Source organism: Liolophura sinensis, chromosome 7 (assembly GCF_032854445.1).
Source record: "Liolophura sinensis isolate JHLJ2023 chromosome 7, CUHK_Ljap_v2, whole genome shotgun sequence".
Classification (NCBI taxonomy): domain Eukaryota; kingdom Metazoa; phylum Mollusca; class Polyplacophora; order Chitonida; family Chitonidae; genus Liolophura; species Liolophura sinensis.
Genome location: NC_088301.1, coordinates 33748693 through 33766946, shown reverse-complemented (window position 1 = coordinate 33766946; position 18254 = coordinate 33748693). Strand labels below are relative to the sequence as shown.

At 37.7% G+C, this 18254-nt stretch overlaps 1 protein-coding gene across 2 annotated transcripts in view; it reads left to right on the top strand.

Moving 5' to 3' along the window:
- LOC135469990 (regulator of G-protein signaling 17-like) overlaps positions 1–13645 on the top strand; it is a 56135-nt gene extending 42490 nt beyond the window's left edge. The window contains exons 1-6 of one of the 2 annotated variants that reach the window (XM_064748669.1): positions 4606–4742; positions 6172–6353; positions 7994–8068; positions 8865–8926; positions 9139–9302; positions 9569–13645. In XM_064748669.1, coding sequence (XP_064604739.1) covers positions 4716–4742; positions 6172–6353; positions 7994–8068; positions 8865–8926; positions 9139–9302; positions 9569–9739 — 681 coding nt within the window. In that variant the 5' untranslated portion in view covers positions 4606–4715 and the 3' untranslated portion in view covers positions 9740–13645. Of the gene's footprint in view, positions 1–4605; positions 4743–6171; positions 6354–7993; positions 8069–8864; positions 8927–9138; positions 9303–9568 lie in introns of those variants that run through there. The other variant, XM_064748670.1, reaches the window with a different exon arrangement.
- The last annotated feature ends 4609 nt before the right edge of the window (positions 13646–18254 follow it).

Below are 18254 nucleotides of genomic sequence, written 5' to 3'. Positions count from 1 at the left end.
TTTGTTTTTTTTTTTTAAACATTCCTTATATGGCATGGTTAGATATAAGTTTCCCTGCCAATGATACGCAGACCTGAAATTGGAGAAAATTAATTAATTAGGTGAAACAATGTCAATCGAAAAATTTCAGAACAGAGTGGTCTTTGAAATGTAAATACTCTTCAGATGGTGGATTTATGTGTGCAATTTTTTTCTCCACCATGTAAAATAAGCTAGGATCATACAGGATCATATTTATGTGATTTGAGCAAACAATGGCCCATTTAAGAAATGCTGTTCTCTGCAGGGTACATATCTTGGACAGATTTAAAGTACTTTAAGCACCCTGCATGGCCTATAATTTCATCCATGAGAGTGTATTTTTTATTCAGATTAATAACATAATATGTTGTCCTATGTTCATTGCCTTATGTTCTCTTGAACTGTGCATCGATTGCTACCATATTCCAAGTTTTAGAATGTCAAATGTATACATTTTGAGAGAGGCTTGTACAGCATAATACAGTACTGAAGTTCCATTCGTGGCATCAAAAATCACATTCCTGTAATATATTTTGGGGTGTCTATTTCAAAGGCAAGGTCTAACTGAGAATCCGCTTTTTGCTGGAATAACACAAACCGCAGCGAACCATTGGTTGATATGGTGAAAAATTCATCGCGGAGTACTTTATGTTAGTTATTGTTACCGAAAGACAAGAATTAAGAGTTATTCTGCAGTAATCATCCTCTTAAGACTATTAACCTGAAGGAAGTAAAAAAGGAGAAAGTCTCAGTCAGTGAAAGTTTGGTTTGGAAGACTTACAGTCCTATTTACAACATTTAACTAAGAGGATGTAGTTTTAATTTACTGACTGCAAACATTTAGAGATGCCCCGCTTTGTTTCTTGAAATCAAGTCTATTTTAATTATTCTGGCTAGCATTTCAGGGATACGCATTGAAAATACAAATACATCTATCACTTTTGCATTCGCTCTGTTCTGTGGAGCTAGCAGTGACATGATATGTAGCGAGGCATTCCAAATTTAGACTTAAATACTCTGTCATTCATGGTGGACATGGCTAGTGCAAACAAATCGTTATCTCCACTCACAGTGGTAAAGAGCCATTTATTTCTCAGAGGCAGGTGAAATTTGGATGAATAAGATTATAGCTATCTCCATGGCAACGTGGTCTCAGGCGGGGCTGGTGAATTGCAGTTAATGCCAATGATAAAACGTCTCAGTATAGAGAGAGTTTAAACTACGAAAACACGGCATCATATGTGGACAGTATCATATGAAGTGCAAAACCAATTAACATGCTATAATTGTGACCTATCATTCGTTTTGTTTACATCTTTATCTCAGCACAACACGCAACCATTCACCAGACCTGGATTAGTGAATAGTGAAGTACTATGTTGTACTACATCTTATTATTCACTTTCTTGAATAAGTTCGGCGTACTGAACTTTTCGCTTAAACGCTTAAACGACGAGGTTGTCTTTTGTTGGTTGCCGAAGCCGGAGTGCCTGGAGTTAAACCACAGCCCTTTGCTAAGTGCCTGACTTAAAAGTGCAGCCGAACCAGCAAAAGATGCATTTTATCATTTGATCTCATTTGGTCAAGAGGCATTCTAGGTAATGTTTATGTAAGAGAAACACATTAAGGAATACTTGACAAGAAAGGATAATATATATATTTAGATGAACCAGACTGACCTGTTTCGAACTCCTCTCCGAAATGATGACATTAGCAATATGTACAACACGTATTTTCAGCTGATAGGACTATTCTTTCCCACTTATATCATTTCGCTGTATAGGTTGAAATAATATAGATATATATATATGCAAATACTTAAGAGCCAGTTCGCCTATATTCCAGCCATATTGTGGCGTTTCCGTATACATGGTGACTTGTTAACTCTCAAATTCGCATTTTTTCTCCATTAATAGTATGAATTGTTTATCATTGATCAAACAGTAGGGCTTATAATACTTCTAACGCGATGTCATCTGTCATTTAGAACTGTATTTTGGTGCCATGATTTATAGAAAATGGGTGTCGATTTTTCAGCGATCAATCAACATGACCTATGTAATACAGGATATGTAGGTAGAAACAATATATGTATGATTTAGCAGACGAGACAAGTTACCTGGTTTTGTACTTTTTAGTTTAGTTTAGTCCAGTATATCAGGATTTATCATATTCGCTTGTTGTTCTTGGATATTGTCCTTGGCTTAACAGAAATAAATTACCGAGCACTTAATCCATTGCTTTTCGCCATTTGCTTCATCTACCATATACGGCAGTTGTGTGCGTACGCGACTCATTCATGATTCTTGTGTTGACGTCACTAGACCGGTAGGCGATCCATTGACTACAAAGCAGTGGCCAACTGTTGCCTTAGTGACGCGAGCTCCCGAGATACCAAGCTTGAAAATGATAGAATACACGCACATTTAAAGACAAGTAATCCCATAACTCGCCCTGCTTCTGTTAACATGGCGTTTTTTGCTTCTAGTTAGCTATGGCATTTTTTCACTCGCTATTTGCCGAGGAATTAAATCCACATATGCCCTCAATGGTTCGCACGCAAACTTATTGACGTGGTCGGAATATTGATATATTTCGTTGCGTAATACCTCTGTGTTTACTAGCCGAATTACGCAGGTTGTGTTTGCGAAGCATTAGAATGAAGGGTGTTAATTGAATGCTTACTCGGGTATATCTCTCATGTTCATCACTATTTAATTCATCTGACTAATAACTTTAAACCAATTGGCACCATCTTCTCCATAATGTAAATAAAAACATGACTTTTTGTGATTTCAGCAAACAGTGTATATGTAATGCTTTGCTGATTTTTGTTACTTATATCCCTTGTCCTGCAAAGCAAATCACTGAAATAACATTACTGATATAGCCAACGTGTGATCTTCAGTTCCATGCAGTATATACAGATTTATCGATTAGGTAGGGCAGGGTTTTGGTTACTGGCTGCTCTATAAATATATTTGTGTATCAGATGTGATATATTGCGATATAGCTTCCTACTTCTTCTGTATAGTGTCTGTGAATATTAAAACATAACGCTTATTTTAACTTCTTTTCAAATAAATTTCGGGTATTGTAAGGATAAGATGACAAGGAAAAGTATGTACAAGCTATATGTTATGCGTCTCGTCGAAGTATGGATCCCACATGTGTCGAACTCGTGAAGATTTTGAATCTTGTTACGCCAATGACCATCAGCTTCGTTGGTGCCTGGAGACCTTTCTCCAACAGGAATCATAACAGTCACAGTGTGCACAGCCACAATAGTAACCGATAACAACGACTTTTGACCCCCAAGAAGGTCATAATAATACTGATAATTTCACTGGAAAAACAACGTTGTAGGTATAGTTTCAGGTTTATTTATAATATGCGATGTGTTTATCACTAGTTTATGTTTAAAAAGAGAAGACACAACCTGTCATACATGCAGATGAAGTGGATATGGGAGAACCATTAAGATGACCCGAAAAAATACTATTTATTACGTCACTTTAGCAGCAGATCAATAAAAACCATAATCCTATGATCGTTTTGACAAAATGTTTGGATTACGAACGACATTTCACTTCTTATTGTTTTTTTTACATTCTTGCTATGCAGTGCAGATCTACAGTGCATTTTGAACTTTGTGATAGAGCACATACACCCAATTCGTATGGTTGGAGCGCAAAAACCCTTCCATAATTGTATACTTTAAATTAATTAATGAACGCAAAGTGTCGAATAGTGCATTTGTTTATGTTTTGGTGAAGATGCAGAGATCAGTTTTATAAGATGAACTTGTTTTTTGTCTCAGCTCTGTGTCGTCTGAAGGCCACACTCAACCCTCAAAATGACGGCATTATCGTTGTCTAAGCCCCAAATGGGTCACAATTCTGTATTCATCAAGGCGTGTCTGATTCACGGATTAATTTGGAAAGGGAAGTGGCGAATGACTGCTTGCCTTCCTAGATGGTGTCATTTTCATTCTTTTCAACTTCAGTCCACAAGCTATGTCCCATACCTTCCTCTTCACTCCCATCCCCAACCCTGAGCTTCCAGACGCCTCCATTTCTGCAACTCAAAGGCACAAAGGCGCACTCACTACCCACATCACCAACCATTCTAGTGCAGGTATAAAGGAATATGCCATTCTACAGTATCAAATAGTCACCATTTCTGAATGCCTATGTTATCGAAACTGCGGGCAGTATAGCGGGAGATATTAAGCGAGAATTGAGCGTACCTTGCTGGATTTATAACGGCTTTAGGTATGGAAAGACTGGCTTAGCCTCGGTGTGAAGGGTCAAAAGAATCGGTCCCTTGGTGTTGAAGAATCGATCCGACTGTGTATCTGCCACGAGCTGAGGCAGAGAGTGGGCACTCAGTGTCCGCCAACCGCCTCAACCTTACAGCCAGTGGATGACGTAGTCGTTGGGTAGGACGGATGGACGACGAACAATGCCTATTATAGCTCTAGACATAAATATATATGTGTGTGGTGTGTGTGTATATAACCTCATTGTCTCCCGCCAGCCACATTAGTAAGACTGTCCAGTGAAGCTGATTTCGACTGCGTATAAAAATCGATGGTAGCCCAGATAAGAAAAAGTGTAGTGAGACGGTAAGCAATTGTGGCTAACTCCACGGACAAGCCGACACACTCGTGTCCACAGTTCGCCTTGGACTGGATGATGCGCTGGCTAGCCAATCTTCAGGTAAGCCAGAAATATGTGAATCAGTTTGTCCCCCCACATATTGCCGTGTTTGCTTGCTTTCAAATGAGAGGAATCCTCTGCATGCAGCGGCGGCGATCTTTGTCGTTCATTACGAGACCTATAGGCACTCCACCATCTTGCTGCGCCATATAGAAGGTAGCCTTTGCCTGCGTTCGTGGGCAGCCAGTTTGTAATGGCGGTGTGCTTGTCTCGTGCCGCCACTCACAAGTTCCTGTGAGAGAAGGTTTTCTGGGATTTAAACTATATTATATTACTGCGTGAATGGTTTCAGCGGCTAATATAAATCACCAGGGCGAAAACCAGAGGTCCCTGTTTCTGACATGGAATAATCGGTACCAATACTGTGCATGTGAAGGTCCAATATTGCATGGTGCATATTTATATATGCGCATACTACAGTTATAGGCGTTTCATGGGAGAAGCTAATAGCTTGCCATCAGTGTTTTAAAATAGATATGTTTATACCCGATTTTAATGATTTATCTTATTTACGTACGAAAAATGTAAGTATTGCAGTTCAACATCCCGTGCTGACCAGATTGCAAAGAATGTTAAATTTGGATACGCTTCTGATCTTCTGTTTGCGCATGATATGTATGATCCTACTTATCGTCGCTTGTTATGATAACAAATTTCCCAAGTGCAGACCTTATCTGTAATCATTGAGACCACAGCTGAGAGATTTTATGCTTAATCAACATACATGTATTCAAAGATCACTGTAGGTTCATACACGGTTATCTCCCATGATCCAGGTATAAACAGTCATTTTGATGTTAGTGACAAGAAATGTAATATATGCTGCGACGTCTATAAATTGCTTAACCACTGTAAATCGGGAAATTCAGACTTGACACATTAAAAACGCAATGGCACTAAATCAGTGGTCTCTATTATTCTTCGAATATTCAGTGGTCTCTGTTATTCTTTGGTTAATCAGTGGCCGATGTTGTTCTTTGAATAGAATAAGATTTTGTATAAGTTTAATTGATTCTTTAGCGTACTACTTTGTACTGTCTTTCGGTTATACCATGCCTGCTAGTTTTATGTATGGGAGGACACCACCAACCTTTGGCTAATTACCAATGAACTTTCCATGTGTGACGTTCGGATTTGTACGCCATATTGATGGAAGGGAAGATACCTTCAGCAATCATAACACTGCACTAACATCCACACGAGTTGGTGGTTTATTATGACCCAAGAATATAAGGACTAACGAATAATAGAAGCGAGGGAATCTACATATTCCCAGTCTAAAACCGAACAGATTGCATTTGATGTGTTCGGGAGCATGCACACAGAACATTCTTGAAAAGGATTTGAGAAAACTTAGCTACTAAACAACATTCACCGTGAATGAGATCTGTGTGGGTATAGTGATATATGTCACGTTTTGTTTTTGCAGATGAGCGTGAGGATGCGACGCCAGTCCTCCAATACTTCAGGGGAGAACGACATAAGGCTACGAAATAACCGGTCGGGCAGTCATGTCCAGCAGGAGAGTCCACCCTCCTCCCCCTCCAACACCAATGACCGAGGGTCCCGTGCCTGCTGCTTTTGTTGGTGCTGTTGTTGTTCTTCTTCATGGTGAATGCATGGTGTTTTTTAGATTGTTTTTTTCCACGGCATTCTTAGACTGATACAGGATTTACGCCTCGCAGTGTAATAAATTTCAGAATATAAAAAAGTGATTTTTTTGTATCATATTCCCGTAAAGCCCTCGGTGGCCTGTTTATTTTATCATACCTCACAGATTTATGCACTAGCCAAAAAAAGGTTTGAATGGATAGCATAAGATATGGAATTTATTATTATTTAAGCTAAGCAAGCATCCGATAAAGGTGGATGTTTATATCTGTATCAGTCTGAAAATATCCGCTCCGTTCATTTCACAATATTCATTTGTTATTTTTTTTCCAAAATGGTGGAAACTTAGTCACAAATCTGCCCAGTGTTTCATGCATACATTGACAGAAATCTGCTCAAGTTTTCCACTTAATGTAAGCGGTAATGAAAAGACCTAAATGAGAACTCCAAAACACATAATTTGTATATTTTATTAAAAACCCTGTTTATTTATCACTTCTTTCGTATAAGGTTTCATGTAAAAAGTTTGATAGTGTTGTATTTCACTTTAATACAATTGTATTTTTTTTTTTGTTTTTTTTTTTTGTTTTTTTTTTTTTGTTTTTTGTTTTTTTTTAATTCGGGCACATGCTTCTCCATTTTTTTTACTACCCACTATACAGCCTCTTCTAGTCTACTGTATAATTGCTTCAGTGTTCTTGTAGTGCAGTAGATTTTCTCTCTTAATGTCCCCTTCTCTTGCCATGTTTCGTTTTAGCTGAATTTACGTACCGATATTATTTTCAGTGAATTGTTTGTAGAAAGCAATGTTGTTTTAAGTTTACTTGAATATTACTCTTATCATAAAGTGATATCTCGTTGGTCACCATACAATGAAAAGAAAGAATATGTGATTATTTAAAGAATAACATCGTCTTTCTGAAGCAATACTACATATCTGACGATTGTACATCGATGGCTCCGTTTAATTTAGAATTTGAGAATTGTTTTTCTTGAAACCTTTGATTAACTACGATGGGATCGTACATTTTTATTTATCTATAAATATAGAAAGTGGAAAAGCGGATGGATTTTGAAACTTAAGTTAAGGCCTAGATAATTATTAAGATTGGACTCGAAACTTGCCCTTCGCTTTTATTTAGGACATACTTGCGCTTTTATTGCAATATATTTTTCTTATATATAGGTATTACATTGCTTTCCTTCACCAGACAATTAAGATTTAGGGTATTGTTAATATGTACTGTAAATAAAGATTTTTGAAGATATTGATTATGACAAAATTCAAAGATGTCCCATCTCGCAGATTTTGGTCATTGCAGGATTGCGTCAGTCCTGCATGTTGATAGGGATACTGTGTTAGGCGTTTACCTCCTTGGTCATGTACAAAAATCATAGAGCTATTGATGTCTTGAAAAATTTAATTCAATTAAAATGGACGCAGTATGTGAGAGATGAAGGGGAGGTAACTCGGAACTCAAACGTTGCTGGGAATGTTCGTTTAAGAGCGGTTTACATTATGAACACACTTGCAGACTAGAGCAAGGTTCGAGTCTGCTCTTAAAGATAACTTGAAATATTGTGATTGAGACTGCACTCTGAGCTAGCTGTCTCAACCCGTATCTTATTTACGATTACAGCCTTACAGTCAAAAATGGCGACGAAGGACCCGAAAGTTCAAAGGCTTTAGGACCAATTAATGAAAAGGATGATCCGTAAGTATATGTAGATGTTTGATAGATAACAATCAGCAGTAATGGAAATATTTTATGGTGTCGACACCCCCCTCCCCCCCACTCATGTTAGCACAGGGATAATCAATATGCGGATACAGTTACCAAATGAAAAGTTACACCTTTTGTAGGACACACTTTAAACATGTACAGAGTACATTGGTTTTTGAAGAAAAGATTGATATGTTTTCCATTTTTTCCAAACCTTCTGCATGTTACAGATACGTGGTTGATCCTTGCGTAATCAACTCTTAAACAGCTCCCAACAGAAAGCTATATGTGTTTTACCGTTGTTGTAGTGGACATTTTGCAAACACGTTCAGTACCCTCCTTTTTAAAAAAAAAAACGGTTATTTTGTGGTAATTGTAGAAAATACTCTAATGACACTGCCGCGTATTCCCCATAAACCCCGAACAATACTGGATCAACACCTATGTTTTAAGTTAACTTCACGTTTAATATATATATATTTGCGCCTTGGCGACAAAGAATGATATTGCTTAAATTTTCAAAATAATTTGTAAGGGTTGTCGTTGTTTATTGGAATTTCCTACTTTTTGAAACTGTCATACTTTTTTGCAAAGCTTCGGCGAAGGGCCTGCACTTGCCTTGTAAAATGTGAAGGACTGCTTTACAAAAGAGTCCGTGTCTTATGTTCAACATTATTGCCTCAGATGTTTTTTTAATTATACCTACTACTGAAATGTGCAGCGATGGCAATTCTTCCTTGAATTAAAAATGTAACAGAGTATGTTATGTTTTATGTTCTAATTTCAGACCCACGCTAGAGGATATCAAGATGTGGGGAGAGTCCTTTGAAAAACTCATGAAGAGTAATGGTAAGTGGAAGGATAGCATGACTGTAGATTCATATTAGAAATCTGAAACTCCACTTGTCTTCGGCCCTTATTTCAAGCTTGAACACCTAAGTGAATGAGTTTAAATCTGATGTAGAAGTAAGAAGGACAAAAGAATTTAGATACTTATGTTTATTGTGGCTCTTTTGATTGGCCGAGGATAAAGCATATTTCCTTTGTTCTCTTTTAAACAGGTCGAAAAGTCTTTAGGGAATTTCTACGATCAGAATATAGCGAAGAAAATATGCTGTTCTGGCTAGCATGTGAAGAACTTAAGAAAGAAGAAAACCCTGAGGTTGTAGAAGAAAAGGCCAGATTAATATATGAAGATTACATATCTATACTTTCTCCTAAGGAGGTAAGTGCCTGATGTCATCTTTCATGCTTGTAAAGCGGCTGTATAGCATGAATGGAAAGGTTTAAGAAGTTTTAGCATGGCCAAATTACACATATATGTATGAAACAATATGAAACTGATCACACGTGTAAACCATGCAACTATTGTATGATGTTACTGTACAAAAAATCAGTTGATAGATTTTGCAACTCTACGCAGATCTGCTAATTTGAAATGTTCTTAGTTATAATATATTCCATATCAGTTTCTTTTTGTCTCTTTTTCAGGTTAGTTTAGATTCAAGAGTTCGGGAAGTTATCAACAGAAATATGGTGGACCCAACACCTCATACATTCGACGAAGCACAGCTGCAAATATTCACCTTAATGCATCGCGATTCCTACCCTCGATTCTTGAACTCACAAATCTACAAGAAATTACTACAACAGTGCTCATGAGAGTCCCATTACCTGTTATTTTGATACTCGTGTTATGGCGGCATATATTCAGCGCGGGGAAACGTTTATAACTATTCTCCCGGGGAGGGGATGGGGTGCTGAAGCAGACGATTACACAACTACGGCCCGAGGACAAAATATAGGCAATATTCTATTCTGCAGTGGAGGTGTAAAGGGGCATGGCATGTGCAAGAACGGCGCTGCTGTAGCTCACTCCTCAGTTCGGGAGAGTAGAAAAGGGAGACGGGCCTTTTCAAGGAACCAGTACAAACAGAACCCCAGAATTTGGACATATTTCCCCGCAGACAAGTTGAGGAGTCGTCCTGTCGTCAGCAGACTGGATGAGTTTGTGTTTCTCCCACAGACTGGAAGTGCAGGCTGCTGGGTGAATGGATGGTGTATAGAATGTGCCCACTGTCCACGGGCTCCTCGTGGCTAACCTCCTCTAGGATAATATGACGTTGGTTGTTTTTAACACTTTTATCACTGGTGTCCCACATAATCAGAGACCTCACAGGCTGTGTTTTTCCGTCATGTGGGAAGAGAAATTTTCCACGTGCCCAGTAATCGAAAATTCTCGACTCATATAGTAACCGTGTTCGTTAATGTGATTACAACATTTTTGATGTATTCTTTTCTTTTACTTATTGTTATTTTTAAGTTCGTTTTTAATGTTAATCTTTATTTTGGATAAATGCTAAAATACCGTTGCAGATGGGTAATAGAAATCTGAACTTTACAATGCTCTCCTCAGCAGGAGGAAGGATTTTTCCCGTGTGACGTCATCTCCACGTGTCATTGCATCATGTTCGTATGTGAAAGAGGATCTGTAGATGAGTGCGACTCACTAACGTTCTTAAAAGTATAGTGGGACCAACGTGCACATACCAGTGAAATATATTTATCATTTTTGTATGAACGCTACTTCAGATTGTCGGCTGTCAAATTTTGGTTCTTGGTTTGCTTCTTAGAAGTACTGGGAATGTAGAAGTCCATAGCGTCATGTCAAGTTTTTTCAAGGCGCTTCTGAGTGATTCCACCGCATATGTAAAGAGTTAATTTCGTCTTGAGTAGGACACGTGTACATGAATAGAGATAAACCTGAGCTTCGTCTGTTTCATGACAGCGCAGATATCGTAATTAAATATTTCCACATTCGAGTAAAGACTCGTTTTGGTATGACAAGCATACGATGAAAAAATATTCTATTTCACGCAAAGAAATGTTATAAGTAAATACAGCGGAGATTATCAGTTTCTCTATACCAACACGTATGAATAGTGCTTTCTCAGTAATTCCATCTAAGTAATGTTATAGACCAGGCTTACTAGCACTATGCAACGGAAGAACACGTGTGTTATTATCTCGATGTTTATCATAATTTACTCTATTTCTCTTGTACACGAAATGACTATAGGGGGCCTACCTGGCTGCCACAAGGCCCTGCGCAGCTGTATTGTACTTAATGCCTCAAGCGTATAATTTCGAATGTGTTATACTGTTCTCGTTATTCCAAGGATCTTTTGATATGTAGCAATAACACAGTTATCGTGCTATTTTCGTTCTGGTTACTTAATTTTTTTTCACAAGCTGTTTATTTTATGAAGAGTATTTATGTTTTCATTTCGGTTCCAGATAAATTTATTTTAATTTTTTCTCTTGGATGTACTGTTTACAGAGATTACGATTTGTATATATGCTCAAACGCATAATCCGGCTGGTTAACGTATGGACACAACTGACAGGCCAAAACGTCATGGCTTCTATGTAAATGCATAATCCTACCACAAGGTCCATAATACAGAAGCGCATCATTCTTTATTGAAGTTTCGTTCCATCTAGTCATTGTTGCACAATTTGAAAATATTATAAAACACACAGTCCCATTTTATTGTTAGCTTCTTAAGCAAAGGAGATAGTTATTTTTGCATATTTTATTTGTTGAAACTGTAATATTTGTTATATTATGGACGGTGTGTCTAAGCGTCTTAAATGAAGAAGCTATATGTACCTTCACAACTACAGGGCCACAAAGATAATGAATTTTATTTTTAATGCGCAACCCATTAAACCCAGACTACCATGTATGCGATATATTTTTCAAAAAATAGACTGAAAACAAACATTTCATAGCCGCCCCAATGTCGACACCAAGTTCAAATACCATTTCACACAGAATTATTGACAAGAGTGTCTTAAATGCTTTAATCCAAATTTCCAACAACTTGGTTTTCTGAAAGACATCGCGTTCATAAGGGATATCTCTTCTGGATCCTGTTATGAGAAATAACGACCCAATCTGAACTCGTTAACTAATGCATACTGCGATACATCTATGTATGTTCCATATTTCATGAAATCTCTGACTTACGGGCTACCTTCATAAGTCCCTCAGTTTATTTGCATGATCTAATTTCAGGCAATGATTACTGCTCATTTTGTCACTTATCTTAGTGATTTTGTGTGTGACTTTTTTTCAAGCGTTTTGACGTTCGATAGCCTTGTAAAATGTGGTGTGTATTGTCATGCCCTTATTCGCACAAGTTTAGTTGTCAACTGTTGTCGCTGTTGTGTGCATGTGCAACCTACCATTTGGTCCCAAGGACTGGCTTTTGGTAGTTCTAAGTTAATTGTTAGGGCAATCTGGCCCGCGAGCATGTTGATTGGGTGTTTTGGAAACTTAAACACTTGGTTGAAGCGTGTTTACCCTTGGGAAATTTAGTGCGAGATAGAATGGATCGGTTTAAATGCATGCATGATTGCAGAAGGGAATCCATTTCATGATATCGTATGCTACTTTTCTGGCCTTCATACCAAAGAAACTCAAGGGCTTTTGATCTTCGTTTCCCAGTCTTCTGACAACATAATTTGTTAAATTGAAAGTACAGTGATATATGACGAAATTTGTTACAGTATATATTCTTCCTCTTTGAAGATGGACACTGAGAGTAATCTGAAATCAACTTGATTTTAAAAAAGTTAAGAAACAGCGTTAATAATGCTGGATATAGGGTGTAATGTGTAATTACACACAATCCAAAGCCTAATGTCGTATAGAGGCTGTACACTAGCTTGGTTGATAAACTCAGAAGAAAAAAAACGGCGCCAACTGATCAACTCTTTAAAGCGGAAAGCAGATAACTTGATATGAATTTGCAACAAAAACATAACTAACACTCTGTTTTCCTCACACCGCACTCCCCATGGATAAATGTTGTGACTTTCTTTACTATATGGTTTCCTTGCTGTGTGAATATTAATGGACCTAGTACAAAGGCCTTGGTGGATTTTGTCACCAGATATGCGATAAAAATTAACTTTTACCGCACAGCATTAAAAGTAGTTGGAGATAAAATATATTAATCCGTCTTTAAACAATATCTTGTGTTTCAAAAGCGCGTTTATGTTTGTGAAAAAAACTTCAGTAGTCAAGAATTTCAATGCACCAGATATGTGTTATTTCCTATACCAGAAAGTCAAATGGCACCGCCCGGCTTCCGAACATATTTTATAACTGACTCTTTAGTGTCAAAGATATACATGTGTGTGAGATGAAATCAAAGCGAATGAATGTGATTTGTATGGAAATGAAGTGTAGTAAATGATGAACTAAGTAGTTGTTTAAAATTTTCTAATTAATATACACACAAAAAAACCTGCGGTGATATTGTGTTCTGTATGTTATATAGTTACTCTACGTGTAATTTAAATGGTTGACATTATTTCACATTCGAATTGAGTGTTGTTGTTATAATAAACTACTCAACAGTGAATGACAAAACAAGTTTTTCTACTTGTATACCGAGAAAAGTTAGATTTCTTTCCTTATTGTGATATACACTTACAATGATGTGGTGTAAATGTTTTATTATTTATGTCTGTGTCTTGTAATTGTTTACCGTGACCGTGTTTAAAAGCTTTGCTTTGTCTTTTTTTTTTTTTTTTTTTTTTTTTTTTCGATAATGTTCTTTATAGAATGGAAACACGGTGTATTAACTGGCTCACAAAATTGGATCAGATGAAAATACAACTGATCGCACTATTAAAGTGATAAAAATGTACATAAGGGAACGAAAACAGTTGCACTTCATTTTCCCATAGAAACCATTATCTCTTATAATTCTCGTCATAAGAAATTTTCGTGTCTCAATCTTTGTATAGACTACTGTTTGTTTACACATGTAGTACGAGTTATAGTTCAAGCACTGAAGTTTTGACAATACAGAATTCCGTATAATTTCTGTTATATGTTTATGTCACCAGGATTTGTCTCATTTCTAATATGTTTATTTTAATTGAACTGTTTCCTTTCCCTGAAGCTCACGGATTCTTATACATTTTTTTTTTGCATTTCCTCGCAGTTCATTCTTACGAAACTGTTGGTTTTTGTGTAGATACGTCTCATTCCGAGGACACCAGTTTTAGTGCGGCTGTCTCCTCCAATGGTGTTTAGTCTACTGAGGCTGTCGCATTTCCATGGAGCTAATTTTTTGTCTCATTTCCAGGTGTCTACTCAAATGAGACACCCTTATTTTTATGATGTTCAATTAAATGGGGCCGTCCCAACCTTGGATGCCCAATAAGATAAGTCTGTAACACTCCCACAATCCTCATTCTACCGCCTGTCTCATTTTATGCATGCGCTGTCTACATTAATGGGGCGCTCATTCTGCATAGGGAAAGGTTGGTTATGCTGTATTAACCGATGGCAGATGCGATTTCATCTACTGGGCTGATAAACTTCAGGATGAAAGTCAACCCTTAATTGAATTGAAAACCTGGTCTGAAAATAGCATATGACAAGATGCGTGTGACCATGTATGGGGAGGTAGGCCTAAACACATGGAGACGTTGGAGATTCCATGTATGTGACAGTTCTACGGTTATAAAAACATGATCAAACCTCGCGAACGACAATCTCCTACCCACTGACAAGATATTATTTCATTCCTCAGCTCAGAAGGCTTTATTCACCAGGAACCTGTGAAAGTAATGCTTTCTCGCTCATCTGTCCTTAAAATATTTTCAAACAGAAAGTTCCATATATGGAGGAGATAGGATGGGGGTTAGGGGTGTTACTTTGATCACATATCTCCGCTCTTCATCTCTTGTACAGTCACCTCTCACCAACACGCATGTGCACATCGTAAAAATTTCATGTCAGATAACCTCACAGTAATCCCTATATACGGGTCCACTCTTCAGGGGGTTACATGCTAGTGTCTGTGGCAGAGGTAGTCAGGGGAGGTAATATATTGTCGTATAGAGTTAAAGGGAGACAACTGTCACGAGACGTATCAGGTTGATCTCGTATGTACAACAACTGCGTTATACATGTACCAAACACGGTGAAATAGATAATGCTAGAGTATTGTACGTTTTATATTGTTTTAAATCTATTTCATCCACAAAAGGGTATTGATTTATGTATTTATATTTCTATTTTATTGTTCAAGTGTTGAATTGTGTTGGTTTTAGATTTTCAAACGACGATATTGAATATGTAAATCACCGTCATCGATTAAACTATTTGAGAAAGAAACATCAGAACTGTGTTTTCGTTGTTAAATGCTTACGATTATGAGGGACACTTTAAAGACCTGACAGGACGGGCTTCTACTAGTACTTTGGGGCTATCTAAAAACTTAAAACCAGCGATTCTTTACACTAGAGGTAAGGGATTTTACCCAAAAATAACTCATGAGTAGGCTTCTGCATGTCGTTTATCTGTAAGCTCTTTGACTTGCATATACTTATCTGGAAGCCCAAGAAAACCATTCTGAACTTTCTCCGTTTTTTATGTTCTCAGGGCAAATAACATGGTGTCAGAAGGGGGATGGATGTTAATCTACGTCGTAGCTACTGACATTGATAATAAACCAGAACGTCTTAAAGCCAGCGTGTTGGTTCACGCCATAGGTTCAAATTCTTTGGAAATATACATAAGCTTTACCTTGACTAATAGTCAAAATTCGAAGCCTACTATACCCTCGCAAAAAATGTTTCTTATGGGCGAAATGTGTTCAACACATAATAATAATTGACTAATGCACATTGAGGCCTTATGCATGTGTTACTGTGGGTAAGACGTCTGTGTTGTTGACAACACACAGAAAAAGCTGACAACTGTTATTCACATTCTCTGTTGATACTGATACGGATAAGTCAGTGATTTAGCTTCAAATATATCATGTACATTTCTCTTTACAAAAAACACTGAACGCGCCGGTGCGTAATCTCCGAGACCTTGATCACCAACCACTGGATACTGTGGGGATTTTTACTGCAACACTTCAGAAAACACTGCACGTCTGTTACTAATAAAGGCCTCGAAACAGCGTATCAAAGGGTCTCCATCGCCTATACGCCAAAATTATCCGACAGCAAAATTACAGTGTTTGCCCTGTTTCATAAAACATTTCAATGAAGATAATAAAACAACCAAGCAATTGTTTTTTGGGGTTTTTCTTGTTTTTGTTTTGTTTTTAAGCCATACCTGCATGTTTCACGTACAAAGAGCCTTAGAAGTTTATTTGGTGCTTGTATAATAATGCGGGCCTGGAATTCTCTTTTGTAACTTTGCGGATGCTACCTCCATAGCTCACAAATTATTAATTGGCTGGTCTCCATCCATATTATGTACCTTGATTCGTGAAGAAAAACATTTAGATCCAGTCTCCGGACGTCTGGAATCTTCAAGCTTCACGGGCATCTGGACTCTCGCCTATATACATGAGACAGCTGTTCCACTTGTCATTTTGCATGTATGACTCCTCCCCACCCCGCTTCGTGTGAAAGCTGGAAGTTTGGCAGAGAACATATTTTGCAACCCACACAGAGCGTTTTCCGGCTGTACTGTTGAATGAAAAGTAAGTACATAAAGCAGGGGAGCAAAAACTAAATTTATGTCAAAATGTGCAGGGCTTAATCACATCATTGAGAATGGATATCTATTTTTCCCCTTAAAACATACCCATACGATCCAAGAGCTTCCAGGGCCTTGGCGCCCCTGCTCCAGCCATAGCTCCTCACATTTAACTTTTCCACGTTGCGTATCGTGAACCATTCGCAGCCAACACACTGTCGCACGGTCCAAGTTGTACATCCGACCATTGCGTTCACCAGTTCAAAGACAGCCCATGTAAGTGTAGTTTTACAATCTTAACCAGCTTCTGACCCACGACTTGAGGAAATTAAATGTCACCAGATACAGGACACAACATACAAGAAATTGAGGTACTGTTGGGAAAGTTGGCCAAATTTTGTCAAGGGTCCACCAATAAGTACCAGTGCTGTAGCAAGCCCAACTATCCATTCAAGGAGAATTATCAGCGTATGAACACGTTGTCATTCTTTTCCCTCTGAGGTCAGACATTACGTAGAAACCTCATGCAGGTCATCAAGGTATCACTATAGTCTGTTTCCCTGAACTTGTCGGCTATATTCTGGTATGTGTAAAATCAGTCATACTCGTTGCCTTAACTGCCCACAAGCTCTACACATCTACACGCCCATATCATTGCAAATAATTAGAAATATGATGATGGCAAATTTTATGGATGGTGGAAACAGGAGTGCCAGGAGTAAACTATCGACCTTTGGTAAGTAACTGCCAAGCTCCCCGCCTGTGACATGTCAGTAGCGGAAAACAAGGCGTGTCTAGCGAACTTCATGTAAAAACACAGGCACAAGAACAATGCATGGATGCAGGGGAATTCATACAATTTCCTGTATGCAGATGGTATTGAACCTACGCCATATTATTACATGCACGTAAACATATAGATAGCGAGAGACAAGAAAAATCATAGCTTCATTAGTTTCAGTTAAATTGTCCAAAAATGTTTACATACAAGCGTTTTTGTGACAATTCATGGGATATTACCCATGGCTATTCACGAGTATTTTGACCCTGGCAACCCCTGGTAAAGATTGCAAAAGGTATCAGGTGTTCTGGAGCAGAGGAATACCATGATCATAATCATGCACAGCATGAAATATTTGTAGAGTAATACAAGAAAGAATATTTTTTGGCCAATATCGTTAGAATCAATATCCACCTCTAGAGGTGTCTATAATTTGGTTTTTAAGATATCATGTAAATACACATTGTTTTGAGCAGTTGGATACCATGGTCTCCACTGTGGTAAGAAATTTATGCACAATTCAACGAGTCATCATTATATCATTATGAACCAACAGTTTTCGATGCCACAAAGCTTGCCAGACATTTTGAGGACTAAGCTTATCGCGCCTGAACTTGTCAATAAGTCTTTCTTTAAACCTTGATAAAGGCAATTCAGGTAGTAACTGTTCATCAAACCAGTCACATTTTTTTTTTTTTATTATTTGAAAAGGAAAGAATTTATGCAATTATTTAACTGTAACATGACAATATATAATGCTTCATACATGGAAACAAAAATGAAAGTTATAACAGACATAAACCGACATAAGTCAAGCTACCCGACTGTTGAACACAGTAGGTTTAAACACACAAATATCGCACATGATA